The sequence below is a fragment of the Podarcis muralis genome, chromosome 13 (genome assembly GCF_964188315.1).
Source record: "Podarcis muralis chromosome 13, rPodMur119.hap1.1, whole genome shotgun sequence".
Taxonomy (NCBI): domain Eukaryota; kingdom Metazoa; phylum Chordata; class Lepidosauria; order Squamata; family Lacertidae; genus Podarcis; species Podarcis muralis.
The window spans coordinates 46,695,766-46,712,048 of record NC_135667.1 but is presented as its reverse complement, the minus strand read 5'-3'; the positions used below and the strand labels follow the sequence as shown (position 1 = coordinate 46,712,048).

At 46.6% G+C, this 16,283-nt stretch overlaps 2 protein-coding genes across 6 annotated transcripts in view; one reads left to right on the top strand and one right to left on the bottom strand.

The window, feature by feature from the left end:
* CNTD1 (cyclin N-terminal domain containing 1) overlaps window positions 1-4,735 on the top strand; it is a 19,058-nt gene extending 14,323 nt beyond the window's left edge. For all 3 annotated transcript variants that reach the window (XM_028705031.2, XM_077917551.1, XM_028705034.2), the window contains exons 7-8: window positions 1,451-1,547; window positions 1,705-4,735. In XM_028705031.2, coding sequence (XP_028560864.2) covers window positions 1,451-1,547; window positions 1,705-1,800 — 193 coding nt within the window. In that variant the 3' untranslated portion in view covers window positions 1,801-4,735. The remainder of the gene's footprint in view (window positions 1-1,450; window positions 1,548-1,704) is intronic.
* BECN1 (beclin 1) overlaps window positions 2,216-16,283 on the bottom strand; it is a 25,126-nt gene continuing 11,058 nt past the window's right edge. The window contains exons 7-12 of one of the 3 annotated variants that reach the window (XM_077917541.1): window positions 14,540-14,734; window positions 11,855-12,001; window positions 6,209-6,358; window positions 5,635-5,695; window positions 4,066-4,186; window positions 2,216-2,809 (exon numbers count right to left, since the gene is read on the bottom strand). In XM_077917541.1, the coding sequence (XP_077773667.1) occupies window positions 2,748-2,809; window positions 4,066-4,186; window positions 5,635-5,695; window positions 6,209-6,358; window positions 11,855-12,001; window positions 14,540-14,734 (736 nt within the window). In that variant the 3' untranslated portion in view covers window positions 2,216-2,747. Of the gene's footprint in view, window positions 2,810-4,065; window positions 4,225-5,634; window positions 5,696-6,208; window positions 6,359-11,854; window positions 12,002-14,539; window positions 14,735-16,283 lie in introns of those variants that run through there. The other 2 variants (XM_028705029.2, XM_077917543.1) reach the window with 2 other exon arrangements.

The following is a 16,283-nucleotide window of genomic DNA, read 5'->3' as shown; positions in this document are numbered from 1 at the left end:
TAAAAACAGATTCTCTCCCCCTCCTCCAACACTGGTGCACTTATCTCCAGTGGCAGAGTGTCTGTGAACTCTTATATTTTTTTAGGAAGGAATGAAAACACCAGAGAGGTTTACTGTTCTCCCATTCTGTGCAGACAGGATGTGGTAATATTGCTCAGTCACATGCAAGGATACCATAAAGTGACTTCTTTGTGTGTGTTTTTAGCTTGTGGATAGCCACACATTCTCCTTTTTAGATGGCGGTAGCTCCCCTCCACCCAGGGACATGGGTGGCGCTGTGGGTTAAACCACAGAGCCTAGGACTTGCCGATCAGAAGGTTGACAGTTCGAATCCCCGCAATGGGGTGAGTTCCCGTTGCTCGGTCCCTGCTCCTGCCAACCCAGCAGTTCAAAAGCACGTCAAAGTGCAAGTAGATAAATAGGTACCACTCCGGCGGGAAGGTAAACGGCGCTTCCGTGCGCTGCTCTGGTTTCACCAGAAGTGGCTTAGTCATGCTGGCCACATGACCCAGAAGCTGTTCACCGGCTCCCACGGCCAATAAAGCGAGATGAGTGCCGCAACCCCAGAGTCGGCCACGACTGGACCTAATGGTCAGGGGTCCCTTTACCTTTACTAGCTTCCCCCCCCCCCCACCTAAAAAAAAATAAAATCCTCTGGTGCCGTGTTTCTTTGTAAGGAAATAACTCCTCCTTTCAGACTTTGGTGTGGAATTCTGACAATTCCCAACACCCTGGAACAGGGTGGTCTAACTTTTCATACCAAGTGGGCCACAAGAGTGCTTTGACAGGGAATCCATGAGCCACACACCACCTTGTCACACGGGGTAGGAGAGTGAGGCCAAGATTTTATACCCCTCACCAGCCCTCACGCTGCCTTCCCAAAGCCGGGTGAGATGCTGGGTTTGGGGAAGGAGGCAGGAGGACTCTAGGACTCTTGTCAAGAGCCCTCACACCTCCTTCCCAAAGCCCAGTGCCTCTGCGGGGAGGGGCGTCAAATGTTGCCGAGGACCGCCAAAAAAAAGGTATCAGGCTGGGGCTGCTGGAGTGGCAGTACAACGCAGCTTCTCCAGCCCAATGAGTCCTCCTACCACAGAGCCTAGGACTTGCCGATCAGAAGGTTGGCGGTTTGAATCCCCGCGACAGGGTGAGCTCCCGTTACTCAGTCCCTGCTCCTGCCAACCTAGCAGTTCGAAAGCATGTCAAAGTGCAAGTAGATAAATAGGTACCACTCCGGCAGGAAGGTAAACGGCGTTTCCGTGCACTGCTCTGGTTCACCAGAAGCGGCTTAGGCATGCTGGCCAAATGACCCAGAAGCTGGACACCGGCTCCCTCGGCCAGTAAAGCGAGATGAGCGCCGCAACCCCAGAGTCGGCCACGATTGGACCTAATGATCAGGGGCCCCTTTACCTTTACCTATGCCTTGTCTTACCTTGTTGCTTCAACTGGATAGGGCGAAGTTTCTGCCAGTGAAAGAAGATCTCATGCTATTGGCTGTCGGAGTCATTGGGGCAAGCACTTTCCTCCTGAATCCCGAGGGCTTGAATCAGGTACTTACACTTTTGTGGCTTAGCCACAAAACTACCACGGGGCTACAAGGTGTGGGAGCGCAGGGGTGATGGAGTGGATTCCACTCTTTTCCATATACCCCTGACCCTTGCCAGGTATCCATGCGCTGTCTTAACCTCGCCCTATTTCTTTTGAAAGGTTACGGAATACCTCAGCGACACCACAGGCATCGGTCGGCAAGACATTATTGAGGCAGTCTATGCAATTCTGAAGCACAGCGTGGGCGACGACTAATTTCTTCCACCTTCATCCCCTGCCCTCCAAACAGCATGCTGCCACACTTCATCTGGGGCTCTCAAAGAGATGGTTGTGCTCCCAAGAAACAAGGCAACCAGTTATATTTAAATGTTAATGCTTACACCTCACAGGCTTTTGTCCTGTTACCATAACCTTTTGAGAAGGCCTGGGGCGGGCACTTAAAGAGGACACTTAGGCCTACGACTATTGATGTCTTGCACAGTTACAACACTGGTGAAGAAGCATGGCTCCTGAGGGCAGACACTGAGATGTGTGTGCTGCCGCAACAGGAGAAGAATGTTTCTTCTGAAGGCCTCCCTGGAAGGGATAAGTCTCAGTGTAAGTGGATGAACTCATTCACAAGGGAAGAAGAAACATTAAATGGCAGCTCATGATAAATAAGGATGCTGTGTTCTTCCGGAATACAAACAGCTTTTATTTATTCTTGCATTTCCTAGGGCATCTTAGTGTAGCAACCAAACTGCAATTCTAATAACGTTATAGCTTAGTACTCCTCCAGTCTGAAAGCTGTTAAGAGCTCTTCAAGCAGGTCTCTTTTTACTGCCGTACGTGGGCCCCCCCTAACTATCCAGGACCCGGTTTGCTTCTTTCCCCAAAAGCAGCAGCAGGCTGTGCTGCGACAGAAATCCAACCATGCTGTCGAGCCGTTTTGCTTCATATTACCCTTAAAATGACATTTTAAGACAAAAGTGCTTTGCAGTTTTTTGGTCTTGTAAGGTGATGATGTACTGATATCACAAGCCAAGTCCTGTTTTGGGTATCTTTGAAACAAACTATAGACACATTACGGGATGGAGTCCTCCTCTCTTACAAGAGTCATTTGTTGTAGAACTGGGAAGAGACCCAGGCTAGACCCCACTTCAGGTTTGTCAGCATGAACTTGAGTGCTTTTGTCCACTGCTCCTCCGAGTTAAACTGAGTCTTTATGGAGTAGGACCCGCCGCTGCCACCCGTGTCTTCAATCTTGCCCTTCTCCACATCCATTCTGCAGTGGAGAAACACAGATTCTTGTCAGGCTCCAAAACTGAAACTCCTGGCAGCTGGCACCATCGCGAACCTCGAGTTTGTCAACAGAGCAAGCCCCCCGCTTTTCTGCAATACTGTTAATTTACTAATTGTAAAATGCACGGGTGATGTCAAGGCTCCTGCTGAGACAACAGCCCTGTCCTCCCCTTTTTTACCACAGCACTTAAAACCTTGCTTTTTATTTCAAATAAAGGTCACCCAAGCAGGCTTGGCTAGAATGCAAAAGTGGGCAACGCAGCAGGACACCTGCCCTTGTCAATCTAAACAGAGTTGCATTTGGTTTTAGAGGATTCCCACAGCCTGGTAGACAATACTCTAAGGATGTTGCAGGTGGTGAAAGTGGCTATGAGAACAAAGTAGGGAGCTCTAAAGCAGGGTTAAGTAGGAAGGACGGAGTATGGTTGCAGCATACAACAGTGGTTAGAAGACATTGCCCCCACCATAACGCCTCTTTTTAACAACACAGGAATCCAGCTTCACAGCTTGGAGGGGCCTTCATAAGTGAACAGTCATTGTAAGTTGATGAGACAAGACATAAAAATTTTACTACTTCTATATTGCAAGCTGGTGCAGTCATAACTTGAGGCTGTGCAAAATTACTGGCCTGGCAAGTCCCAGAAAGGTTGTGAACAAAACAAGCAAAAGCCAAACCTAACAGAGCAAAAAAATGCTCCAGGTGGGCTGCTGCTAGACTTTGCCCAGGTTGCCTTGCAAAAAATACGGTCAGCGTCCTTTTAAGGCCACACAAATTATCACACTAGAGGACACCAAAGGACCATCTGCTCCAGCGCCGTTTCTAGCGATGGCTACACTGAATACTCAAGGCCCTGCATATATTTGTCAGACTACATTTCCCAGAATTCCTGACCATTGCCCATTACTGGCTGTGGCGCTGATGGGAGTTGGGAGCCCAGCAACACTGGGAGGTTCTCCATCCCCAAGCTAGGGCAACTCACAGCTCTGATGCCTCTAAACGTGGTGGCTCTGTTGTCCACCAACACATTCATGGACAATTGTTGCCACATTCCATTTTTAATTCCCTATGCCAAATGCTAACCACAAAACAGCCTTTGTCAGTGAAAGCCTTAAGCAAATTGTGCTAGCATGAATGCATACATACATTCATTCGTCCCAGATCTCTCACTAGTCAGTTTCAGTAGATAACTATTGTCCAGAGAAACCCATGTCTTTCTGATGCAGTGATTTTTTTATTACCTGTAAGGCAAACAGAAGCGGGTCTCGCCCTTTTCCACTTCCTCTTTGAACTGTTGCACACAATCCAGGAAGGCCACCATGGCATGGTCAAACTTGTTGTCCCAGAAAAACCGCAATCCTCCTGAACAGTAAAGGGGCAGCTCCTTGAAGACACAAACGCTTACACCAGAAACAAAGGGAATTACTCTGCAGCTGCCCCAAGACCTTTAGGGGGTGGTTTTGTTTTTCCAGGAAATTGGGGGCACACCATCCTTGGTTCAATTGCACCATATACCCCACGGGACTGTAGCCACTCTCAGTGTCATTCTGCCACAATTGTTTCCTTAACCAAGTCTAGGGCAGGAAGAACCAACAAGCGAGAGACGTGCTTTACTCTAGTGGGGAGCAGCTGTTACCTATTACGAGTTTCATATTCAATATTATTATTTTAGAGAAAAATATTCCAGAATCGCAAAGAGCTTCTCTGACATTCTCAAATGCAGATAAAGAGCAGGGTCTGCTCCCTCAAGGGAGCCACACACTGAATTTGGGGAAATAAGATGTACGAGTTTCTTTTCAGTTATTTCAACACAATTCTATATCAGAATAAGTCCCATTAAGTTTTGCTTAGGGGATCCTTGCTCATTATTTCAGCCATGTGCTATGGTGCACAGAGGTACACTCCCCCCCCCCCAAAAAAGCTCATTTTCCTGGAAGCTCACTAGAGTCGAATTAAGTTGATTGTACAGAATGAAGAATTGAATGGAAAACTGAAATCTGTGCTTCTGAGGTTTGATGCAATTGCACAGAAATCCTCCACAGAAACAATAAGAAAGAAGTGTAAAAGAAACAATCAGGTGTACTCCCAAGCTGAAAATAGAGGAGTCGCCCATGAAAATAGTTTGTGTGTCTACAAGCTTGTGATTTAGAGATCACTACAAACTCCTGCCCACCTAGCAGTTCAAAAGCACGTCAAAGTGCAAGTAGATAAATAGGTACCGCTCAAGCAGGAAGGTAAACGGCGTTTCCGTGCGCTGCTCTGGTTCGCCAAAAGCGGCTTAGTCACACTAGCCACATGACCCGGAAGCAGTGCGCCGGCTCCCTCGGCCAATAAAGCAAGAAGAGCGCCACAACCCCAGAGTCGGCCATGACTGGACCTAATGGTCAGGGGTCTCTACCTTTACCAACACAATAAACTATTCAGTTGCCTTTCCTCAAGCCCTTTGAATTTTCACCATGTGATTTTTTAATAAAAAAAACAAACAAACTGCACTCGGAAAACCTATCAACCAAGTAATTTTGTGTGAAAATAGAATTCTGGCCCAATTTTCAACATCCACCTTATTGCCATACGACTGACGGCTAAACTACGGGATATAAAATTTGGAAACCTTGGTTTTAAAATTCAGTACAATTTCTTCCTGTTAACACCTCGTTTCCACCAATGCTCCCTGAAATGCTTTTGCTGGATTTCTAGAGGCTTCTGGGTTTCTGACCGGCGTATCCTGAGCCTTAACTGACGGGACACTCCAGAAGACCCAAACACTGATCGGTTTTAAGAGTGAGATTGTATGGAGCCCAACTTCTTACCTTGGATTTGTCTGTGAGAGACTCTAAATAAGAGTGGTTCCCGTATGGGATAAGGCGGTACCTACAAGGAAAAAGGGAAAGTTGCATTGAGAATCCTTTTGATTCCAAGGTGCGGTATTAATCATCTAAGTAATAGGTTTATTACAAGGGACGCGGGTGGCGCTGTGGGTTAAACCACAGAGCCTAGGACTTGCCGATCAGAAGGTCAGCGGTTCGAATCCGCACGACGGGGTGAGCTCCCGTTGCTCGGTCCCTGCTCCTGCCCACCTAGCAGTTCGAAAGCATGAAGTGCAAGTAGATAAATAGGTACTGCTCTGGCGGGAAGGTAAACGGTGTTTCCGTGCACTGCTCTGGTTTGCCAGAAGCGGCTTAGTCATGCTGGCCACATGACCCGGAAGCTGTACACCGGCTCCCTTGGCCAATAAAGCGAGATGAGCGCCGCAACCCCAGGTCACAACTGGACCTAATGGTCAGGGGTCCCTTTACCTTTAATAGGTTTATTAGCTCCTATAGGCTCAATGGCAAAGAAGAGTTGGGGACGGGACGGGGAGGATGCCAGTATTTCTGCTCCCACCTTTGAAAGGTCAGGCCCATCTTGTTGGCAAGGGCATGGAGAAGCAGCACAGTCTGTCCCCAGGCTGCGTTGATCTCGTTCCACTCCACGGGGACACTCGGAAGCCGGCCGAGGCGGAAGTTGTTTATGGTGCCAAACTGTCCACTGTGCCTATTGGCGAGAGGGAGAGTTCATCAGTCAAGCCCTCGGAGGGCCAAGAGCGAGCTTAGTGCTGTGATGGCCAAACTTGGCCCTCCAGCTGTTTTGGGACTACAACCCTGACCACTGGTCCTGTTAGCTAAGGATGATGGGAGTTGTAGTCCCAAAACAGCTAGAGGGCCAAGTTTGGCCATCGCTGGCTTAGTGTGAGTGCAGTTATTTCCCAGGCAGTTTTTCAGGCGCACCCAGTTGTCTAGGAACCCAGCAGAACCTAACTCCCCCCAAAAAACCAGGACCCTTAACTTTGGTGGAATAGTCTATTCCACTTGCAGAATACCGTATTTTTCGCTCTATAAGACGCACTTTTTCCCTCATAAAAAGTAAGGGGAAATATGTGTGCGTGTTATGGAGCAAATGCAGGCTGCGCAGCTATCCCAGAAGCCAGAACAGCAAGAGGGATTGTTGCTTTCGCTGCACAGCGATCCCTCTTGCTGTTCTGGCTCTGGCTTCTGGGATAGCCGCGCGAAGCCTCCTCAGGGCAGCTGGAGGAACGTTCCCCCTGCCCTGAAGACGCTTTGCGTTGCTTTCGCAGAAGCCAGAACAGCAAGAGGGATCACTGCGCGGCGAAAGCAGCGATCCCTCTTGCTGTTCTGGCTTCTCGGATTCAGACTATTTTTTTTCTTGTTTTCCTCCTCCAAAAACTAGGTGCCTCTTATGGTCTGGTGTGTCTTATAGAGCGAAAAATACGGTACTTGGTTGTTGTAATTTTCTTTTCTTTTTTTTAAATGATATTTATTAGAGATTTAATAATTACAGAAAGAAACAGAAAAAAAGAACCAATGAAAAGTTAAACAAAACAAAACAATACCTTACAATACATCAAAGAGGAAAGGGGAAAAAGTCAAAAAACAATACAACAGAACAAAAAAAAACATTTAAAAACACGTCCAGTATTTCCATATCTTTATCTTTCATTTACTTGTTTCATCGACCTCCTCACACCTCCCTTTTTTGTATTCTAGTTCAATTAGCTATTTCAGCAAATCCTTTCCATCTTTCTCAATTTTTGTTCTATAATTTATCTTAACACAATCTGACCTTAAATTTTACACTTTGGCCCATTAACAATCTATTTTTACTTAGTTCTTTATAACATTTCTGCTAAAACCATGTAACTTCATTCCAGCATCCTTCTAACATTCATTAATTTTACAGTATTTCTGTAAATATACTTTGAATTTTTCCCAATCTTCTTCCACCGACTCTTCTCCCTGGTCTCGGATTCTGCCAGTCATTTCCGCCAATGGTTGTTGTAAATGGTTGTTGTAATTTTCAGCCATCATCCACCAAACCATGCTGCATGCCTCAGAATACCAACCCTGGTGCTTTCTGGCATGCAACCACAAAGACTGCCGCCTCCTCTTCAATGGAGGAATGAAGCTCATGATCAAAGGGCTTGCAGACCACAAAGGAACTTCCAAGGAAGGGCTGCTGTAGGGCAGAGAGATGTGTTTGCGTAACAGAGGCTCCAGCCCTTCCGATAGGCTTAGCGATGGAAAGGGGAGAAAATGCAAAGAACTGACAGAATAATAATAATAATAATAATAATAATGAGATTTTACTTTTTTGGGCTCCATGATCACTGCAGATGGTGACAGCACCCACAAAATTAAAAGATGCCTGCTTCTTGGGAGAAAAGCAATGACAAACCTAGACGGCATCTTAAAAAGCAGAGACATCACCTTGCCGACAAAGGTCCGTATAGTTAAAGCTATGGTTTTCCCAGTAGTGATGTATGGAAGTGAGAGCTGGACCATAAAGAAGGCTGAATGCCAAACAATTGATGCTTTTGAATTATGGTACTGGAGGAGACTCTTGAGAGTCCCATGGACTGCAAGAAGATCAAACACATCCATTCTGAAGGAAATCAGCCCTGAGTGCTCACTGGAAGGATAGATCCTGAAGCTGAGGCTCCAATACTTTGGCCACCTCATGAGAAGAGAAGACTCCCTGGAAAAGACCCTGATGTTGGGAAAGATGGAGGGCACAAGGAGAAGGGGAGACAGAGGACGGGATGGCTGGACAGTGTTCTCGAAGCTACCAGCATGAGTTTGACCAAACTGCGGGAGGCAGTGGAAGACAGGAGTGCCTGGTGTGCTCTGGTCCATGGGGTCACGAAGAGTCGGACACAACTAAACGACTAAACAACAACAACAACATGGGAAATCATATTGTTATTTACGGAGGGAAAGCCGGTGCAAGATTTTTGGAATTTAATTTTCACAGAAATAATAAATATTACCAGAGAAACTCTTGTTGGTTGGGCAAAATTAAGATTACTGAATATTTTTAATGACACCAACGTCAAAGGACTGTATACACGATATTGGCAGCAGAAATAGTAACTGCTCCAAATACCGCACTGAGCACTTGGAACCATGCACTCGGGAATATGGATATAATTGATAAAAATATGTATAATTTGAGATTCCGACAAGGATCACAACCTCCAGACACTTTTTACATCATTTGGAATTCTCTGATTATATATACAATAGAACCATCATTTTCAAGATGAACTTCGTCACAAGCCTGGCAAATTTGGAACTAAATAAGGTTGTGGAATGTTCTCCTCAGGGAGGTTCAGCTGGCAACTCATAATAATATAATAATAATTTATTATTTATACCCTGACTATCTGGCTGGGTTTCCCCAGCCACTCTGGGCAGCTCCCAACTGAATATTAAAAACACAATACAGCACTAAACAATAAACTTCCCTAAGCAGGGCTGCCTTCAGATGTCAACTTTATTATACAGCTTCTGACGCCAGGCAAAAATGTTCTTCTTTAACCAGGCCTTTGGCCGATTGACATCCAATGCCCTTTTAAAATGTGTTGGGGAGGGGGCAATTAATTGGGTTTTTCTTGTTTTTATTTGTATTATGTATTCTGTGTTTTTATATTGCCGTTTTGTGTTGTGAACTGCCCTGAGACTCCAGATATAGGGCTGTATACAAGTTTAATTAATAGTAACAACTACAGTGGTACCTCAGGTTACATACGCTTCAGGTTACAGACTCCGCTAACCCAAAAATAGTACCTCGGGTTAAGAACTTTGCTTCAGGATGAGAACAGAAATCGTGCTCCGGCGGTGCGGTGGCAGCGGGAGGCCCTATTAGCTAAAGTGGTACCTCAGGTTAAGAACAGTTTCAGGTTAAGAACGGACCTCCGGAACGAATTAAGTACTTAACCCGAGGTACCACTGTACTACTACTTCTGATAATGCTGACAGTCTTTATTGGGGCCTTGTTGTTTTGACCCATATGCAACTCTACCCATTCTACGTGCCTATCCTAGCTTTGTTTTTCACCTCTTAATTTCCGTCGGCTGTTGTATATTTTTATAGTATATTGTTTCCATTTGATTTTTTATATATTTTATTTTGACAAAGTAACAATTTCAAACAAATAAGAATACAGTGGTACCTCGCAAGACAAATGCCTCGCAAGACGAAAAACTCGCAAGACGAAAGGGTTTTTGGTTTTTTGAGTTGCTTCGCAAGACGAATTTACCTATGGGCTTGCTTCGCAAGACGGAAACGTCTTGCAAGTTTGTTTCCTTTTTCTTAAAACCGTTAATACAGTTGCGACTTGACTTCGAGGAGCAACTCATAGCACGCGGTGTGGTAGCCTTTTTTGAGGTTTTTGAAGACTTTGGTGATTTTTGAAGCTTTTCCAAAACTTTTCCGAAACCGTGCTTCGCAAGACGAAAAATTCGCAAGATGAAAAAACTCGCAGAACGAATTAATTTCGTCTTGCGAGGCACCACTGTAAAAGCGTGCACCCCGCCAACAGGACCGTTCCATTGTAACTATCCAACCTCCCAAAATTTCAACACCTCTTGCGATGGGCTTGAGCCCTTCCCGTTTTAACCGTGCAAATTCTACAAACTTTGCTATCACTGTCCTCTTTGTTTTATAACATGAAATAACAGAAAACTTTACCAAAAGTAAATACCGTATTTTTCGCTCTATAGGATGCACTTTTCCCCCTCCAAAAATGAAGGGGGAATGTGTGTGCGTCCTATGGAGCGAATGCAGGCTTTCGCTGAAGCCTGGAGAGCGAGAGGGGTCAGTGCGCACCGACCCCTCTCGCTCTCCAGGCTTCAGGAGTGCTCCGAAGGCTTGCGGATAGCAGCCTGCATCCCGAAGCCTGGGGCGCACTGCGCAGCACGCCCCAGGCTTCGGGCAGATATCCGCAAGCCTTGGGAGCCGGGCGGGAGCTCCCGCCGGGCTCCTAAGGCTTGCGGATAGCAGCCTCCAAACCCGACCTGGGTTTAGAGGCTGGCGGTGGGGGAAAGCAGCGCTTCTCCCCACCACCAGCCCCACAAGCTCGAGGGGCAGTGGGGAGGCGGAGCGCTGAAGTGTATGTAACCTGAAGCAGCGCTCCCCCCCCCCGCCCGCCAGCCCCAAAGAGCAGGTCGAAAGGAACCCAAAGCCGAGATCAGAATCCGAGACCAGGGAGAAGAATCGGTGGAAGAAGATTGGAAAAAGTTTAAAGACTACTTACAGAAATACTGTAAAATTAATGAATGTTAGAAAAATGTTGGAATGAAGTTATATGGCTTTAGTAGAAATGTTATAAGGAATTAGGTATAGATAGATTAATAGAGTATTAAAGGGAAAAATAAGGTTAGAATGTGTTAAGATAATTATAGGATAGGAAACAGAGGAAGATGGAGAAGAATTGCTGAAACAATTAATAGAAGTGGAAGACAAAAAGGGAGGTGTGAGGAGGTTGTGGAAACAAGTGAATGAAAGATAAGATATTGAAATTGGATTGTGTTTTGAATGGTTTTTGTTTTGTTTTGTTTTGTTAATTGTCTGTGTTAGTGTTTTGTAGTGTTTTTTGTATTGTATTGTATTGTTGTATTGTGTGTTTTTTGTTGTTGTTTTTGTTGTGCTGTGTTTAAATTGTTGAAAAATTAATAAATATTATTTTTTTTTTAAAAAAAGGAACCCAAAGCCTCCAGAGCCCAGTGTGAACTGCCGCTGGGCTCCGGAGGCTTCGGGTGAACGCACCTTGAACGCACCTTGTTTTAGAGGGGGAGAACAAGGAAAAAAAATATTTTTTCCTGTTCTCCCCCTCCTATGGTCCGGTGCGTCCAATAGAGCGAAAAATACAGTAAATATATATAACCAGAAACAAAGAGTCCCCGCCAAGCCTCTCTCATTCACTATGGCTATTGATATCTGACAGCAGCAGTTACTCAGCAAAAAAAAACAACCCCTGACAGCCTGGTTAACTGCAATCATGGACGGAAGCATCTGGCCTGGCATCTGCAAGGAGTTTTAAGACCTGTCGCTCTCTAACGCTAACCAGAAAACCTTCTGGAATTCAGCCATGGAAGGGAACCTGCATGGCCAAATAAGGCCTTCTCTCCCCACCCCAATTCTGCTACGGCTGCTCCATCGCATTCCCCCAGTCTAACCAGCCTCCTGGTCTTACCAGATATGGAAGGTGGCATTAAACACATTGGTTTTCTTCAGCTTGTCCAACTGCATCTGGGCATAGCGCATTTGATTATCCACACTTTTCAGTTCGTCATCCAGCTCCAGTTGTTGCCGCTTGAATTCGCTGTACTCTTTCTGGTACCTGCGGGGGGGGGGGACATTAGGGAGACAAGGTTACACTCACCTGTGACAAGATCTCTGTTCTCAGGAGGGAGGGGAGAATAAGGTTTAATCGGAATAAGATGAGGTTAAAATAAGGTTACCAGTACCCAGTATACCTGAAGGAGCATCTCCACCCCCATCATTCTGCCCGGACGCTGAGGTCCAGCTCTGAGGGCCTTCTGGCGGTTCCCTCATTGCGAGAAGTGAGGCTACAGGGAACCAGGCAGAGGGCCTTCTCGGTAGTGGCACCCGCCCTGTGGAACGCCCTCCCATTAGATGTCAAAGAGATAAACAACTACCTGACATTCAGAAGGCATCTTAAGGCAGCCCTGTTCAGGGAAGTTTTTAATGTGTGACATTTTAGTGTATTTTTGGTCTCTATGGAAGCCGCCCAGAGTGGCTGGGGAAACCCAGCCAGATGGGCGGGGCACAAATAAATTATTATTATTATTATTATTATTATTATTATTATTATTATTATTATTATTATTATACCATATTTTTTTCAAAGAATCCAGGGACCCTTTTTTTTGAAAAGAGAACAAAACATTATTTTAAAAAGTTTTTTTTTTAAAAAAAAAAGTGCCATATTTTTCACCCCACAAGACGCACCTGACCATAAGACGCACCTAGTTTTTAAAGGGGGAATGCAAGAAAAAAAAATTCTTTAAAGGGAGCGCTGAGCAGAGCCTGTATGCATCCCAGGCTCTGCTCAGCGCTCCCTTTCACGAGCCGCGTGGAGTGTGTGTGTGGCGCTTGCAGGCTTTTCCCCGAGGAGGGAGAAGGGCATCCCATCACTGGCGGGCTGCCCTTCTCCCTCCTCAGGGAAAAGCCCCCAAGAGCTGCACGCACGCTCCACACAGCTCTTTAAAGTGAGTGCAGCTCTTGGGGGCTTTTCCGGGAGGTGGGGGGACTGACGGGCTGCCCTCTGTCCCTTCCCCCACCTCCTGGAAAAGCCAGCAAGGGCTGCACTCACTTTAAAGAGCCGCACAGAGCGTGTGTGCAGCTCTTCGGGGCTTTTCCTCAAGGAGGGAGAAGGGACCGACGGGCTGCCCTTCTGCCTCCTCGGGGAAAAGCCCCCAAGAGCTGCACACAGGCTCCATGCGGATCTTTATAGGGAGCGTGAAGCAGAGCCTCCCGCCTGCATTCGCTCCGTAAGACGCACACACATTTCCCCTTTACTTTTTAGGAGGGAAAAAGTGTGTCTTATGGAGCGAAAAATACGGCAATATCTTCTCTTCTGTGGGAAGGGTGGCTGGGCACTCTCGCTCCCGGCTCAATTTGGGTCATGGGGAGGGGGTCATCAGCGGTTCCCCCAGTTGACTTGCCGGCTGTCCCCGGTTCCCCCTCAGCAGTGGCAGCGGCAGTCTCAGCAGCCCGGAGCCAGCCTGGTAGCACAGTTGGCTCTGGCTGGCTTCTGGAGCTGCTCGCTGCCATGGCACCCGCCATTTTGCCTTGCCGGAAGTCCCCATATGATGCGTCTTGTGCCGTTGAACCAGTCACACAACATTCATTCCCTACTAATAAATCTACAACACTTAAAATATAAATCCGGGGACATTAAATGAAATCCAGGGACATTCTGGGGACGGATTTTGTCCAGGGACAGATTTGTAAATCCGGGGACTGTCCCCGGGAACATCTGGTAACCATAGGTTAAAAGGCAGGGATCGCATGTGGATGGAGGGAGGGGATTTCTGATCCAGTGCATTGCAAAGGCTCCTGCCCCCCCCGCCCCCCCCAAAAACATCAAAGATATTTGACGAACTGTTACAGTCAAATGAAAAGATGGGCAGGGTTCGAATTATGAGCAGCGGAATGAGAACAATGATAAGTGAAATAGTGGAGAATTGTGCTGCACGTTGAAAGAAAATTATGTGAAAATGATGTATCGATGACGGGATGAGCTCCCGTTGCTCAGTCCCTGCTACTGCCAACCTAGCAGTTCAAAAGCACATCGAAGTGCAAGTAGGCCGCTTCTGGCGAAACCAGAGCAGCGCACGGAAACGCCGTTTACCTTCCCACCGGAGCAGTACCTATTTATCTACTTGCACTTTGACGTGCTTCTGAACTGCTAGGTTGGCAGGAGCAGGGACCGAGCAACGGGAGCTCACCCCGTCACGGGGATTCGAACCGCCGACCTTCTGATCGGCAAGTCCTAGGCTCTGTTATTTAGACCACAGCGCCACCCGTGACCCAAACCTTACTATAGCAAAGCCTCAAAATGGAGTCGCCTGATGGGTAAGAGGCTAAAAGTCATATGGAATGCAATAGAGCCAGCATAAGGCCTTAAGTAAAGAGATAAGGAAGGGGGGAAAGAGGGAGTTTAGCAGAGATGCAGAGATAGGGCTCCCACAAAATATATTCAAGAAGAGGAGAGATACTTCTTGCAGACGTGTGGTCTGGACAGAAGTGGGGATGGGAAGCAATGGAAAGAGGTGGACATAGATGTGGGGCTCAACAACAGGTTTAGCCAGGAAGAGGCAAGCCTTAACGGTTGCAAGAGCTGAATACTCACTCAGCTTCCTCGTGATCCAGCCTCTCCGCCTCAGCCCGGACCTTCTCAAAGTCTTCAGCCATCGTTTTCCGCTTCTGCTCCACCCCTTCCAGCTCCTCTATCAGCCTCTCCTCCTCAAGAGCGAACTCCTTCAGCTCCAGCTGCAACTTCTCCTTATCGTCTTCGTTCATCTGTTCCAGGATTTCCAGGCATCTCCTGCAGACAAACACAAGGCAGAGGCGATTTACGGGGAGGCAAGAAACTAGGCAGAGAACGGCAGCTGGAGTTGAAGAAGGAAGAGGGAGGATAAGTCTGTGGGTTGGTCGAGTTGTGTGGTGTGAGAGTGAGAGTGAGAGGAATTGTTAGGTGGAGTCAGATAGATCATAGAATCATAGAGTTGGAATAGACCACAAGGTCCATTGAGTCCAACCCCCTGCCAAGCAGGAAACACCATCAGAGCACTCCTGACATATGGTTGTCAAGCCTCTGCTTAAAGACCTCCAAAGAAAGAGACTCCACCACACTCCTTGGCAGCAAATTCCACTGTCGAACAGCTCTTACTGTCAGGAAGTTCTTCCTAATGTTTGGAATATGGTTGGAATAATCAGTTTAAAGTTGTTAGGAACGCACAGGACAGTTAAGGAACTAAGATTAAGAAACTGCCAAGAAAAATTAACTGAAACCATAAGCTTGTACATGCCTATAAATAAACTTGATTATTTGTTAATGTTACCAACTGACTGGACTTCGTGTGGACCCGTGAGAAACGGGTTGGTGGCAGCGAAGAAAGCAATCACAGTGGTGGCACAGGGTCAATAGACCGTCAAATGTCCGGGGGCCCTGCGTGATCGCCACACTTTTGTGGACGTTTGACGTTCTATTGACCCTGTGCCACCACTGTGATTGCTTTCTTCGCTGCCACCAACCCGTTTCGCACGGGTCCACACGGAGTCCAGACAGTTGTTAACCGTAACAAATAATCAAGTTTATTTTATAGGCATGTACAGTGGTGCCCCGCAAGACGAATGCCTCGCAAGACGAAAAACTCGCTAGACGAAAGGGTTTTCCGTTTTTTGAGTCGTTCCGCAAGACGAATTTCCCTATGGGCTTGCTTCGCAAGACGAAACGTCTTGCGAGTTCTTGCGAGTTTGTTTCCTTTTTCTTTAAGCCGCTAAGCCGCTAATAGCCGCTAAGCCGTTAATAGCCGCTAAGCCGCTAATAGCCGTGCTTCGCAAGACGAAAAAACCGCAAGACGAAGAGACTCGCGGAACGGATTAATTTCGTCTTGCGAGGTACCACTGTACAAGCTTAAGGTGTCAGTTAATTTTTCTTAGCAGTTTCTTAATCTTAGTTCCTTAACTGTCCTGTGCGTTCCTAACAACTCCAAACTGATTATTCCAACCATCTATCTGACTCCACCTAACAATTCCTCTCACTCCCTCACAACACAACTTGACCAACCCACAGACTTATCCTCCCTCTTCCTTCTTCAACTCCCAGCTCCCACAAAACCAAGGCAGAACCAGTTCCGTGTCATTATCTCCACGGTCATCATGGATGTTTATCTGATTCCTTTTAAAAGGGAAGCTGAGACTCGCAAAACAGGGCTGTTAAATGCACATACAGTGGTACCTTGGTTCTCGAACATAATAATAATAATAATAATAATAATAATAATAATAATAATAATAATAATAATTTATTATTTATACCCCACCCATCTGGCTGAGTTTCCCCAGCCACTCTGGGCAGCTCCCAATCGAGT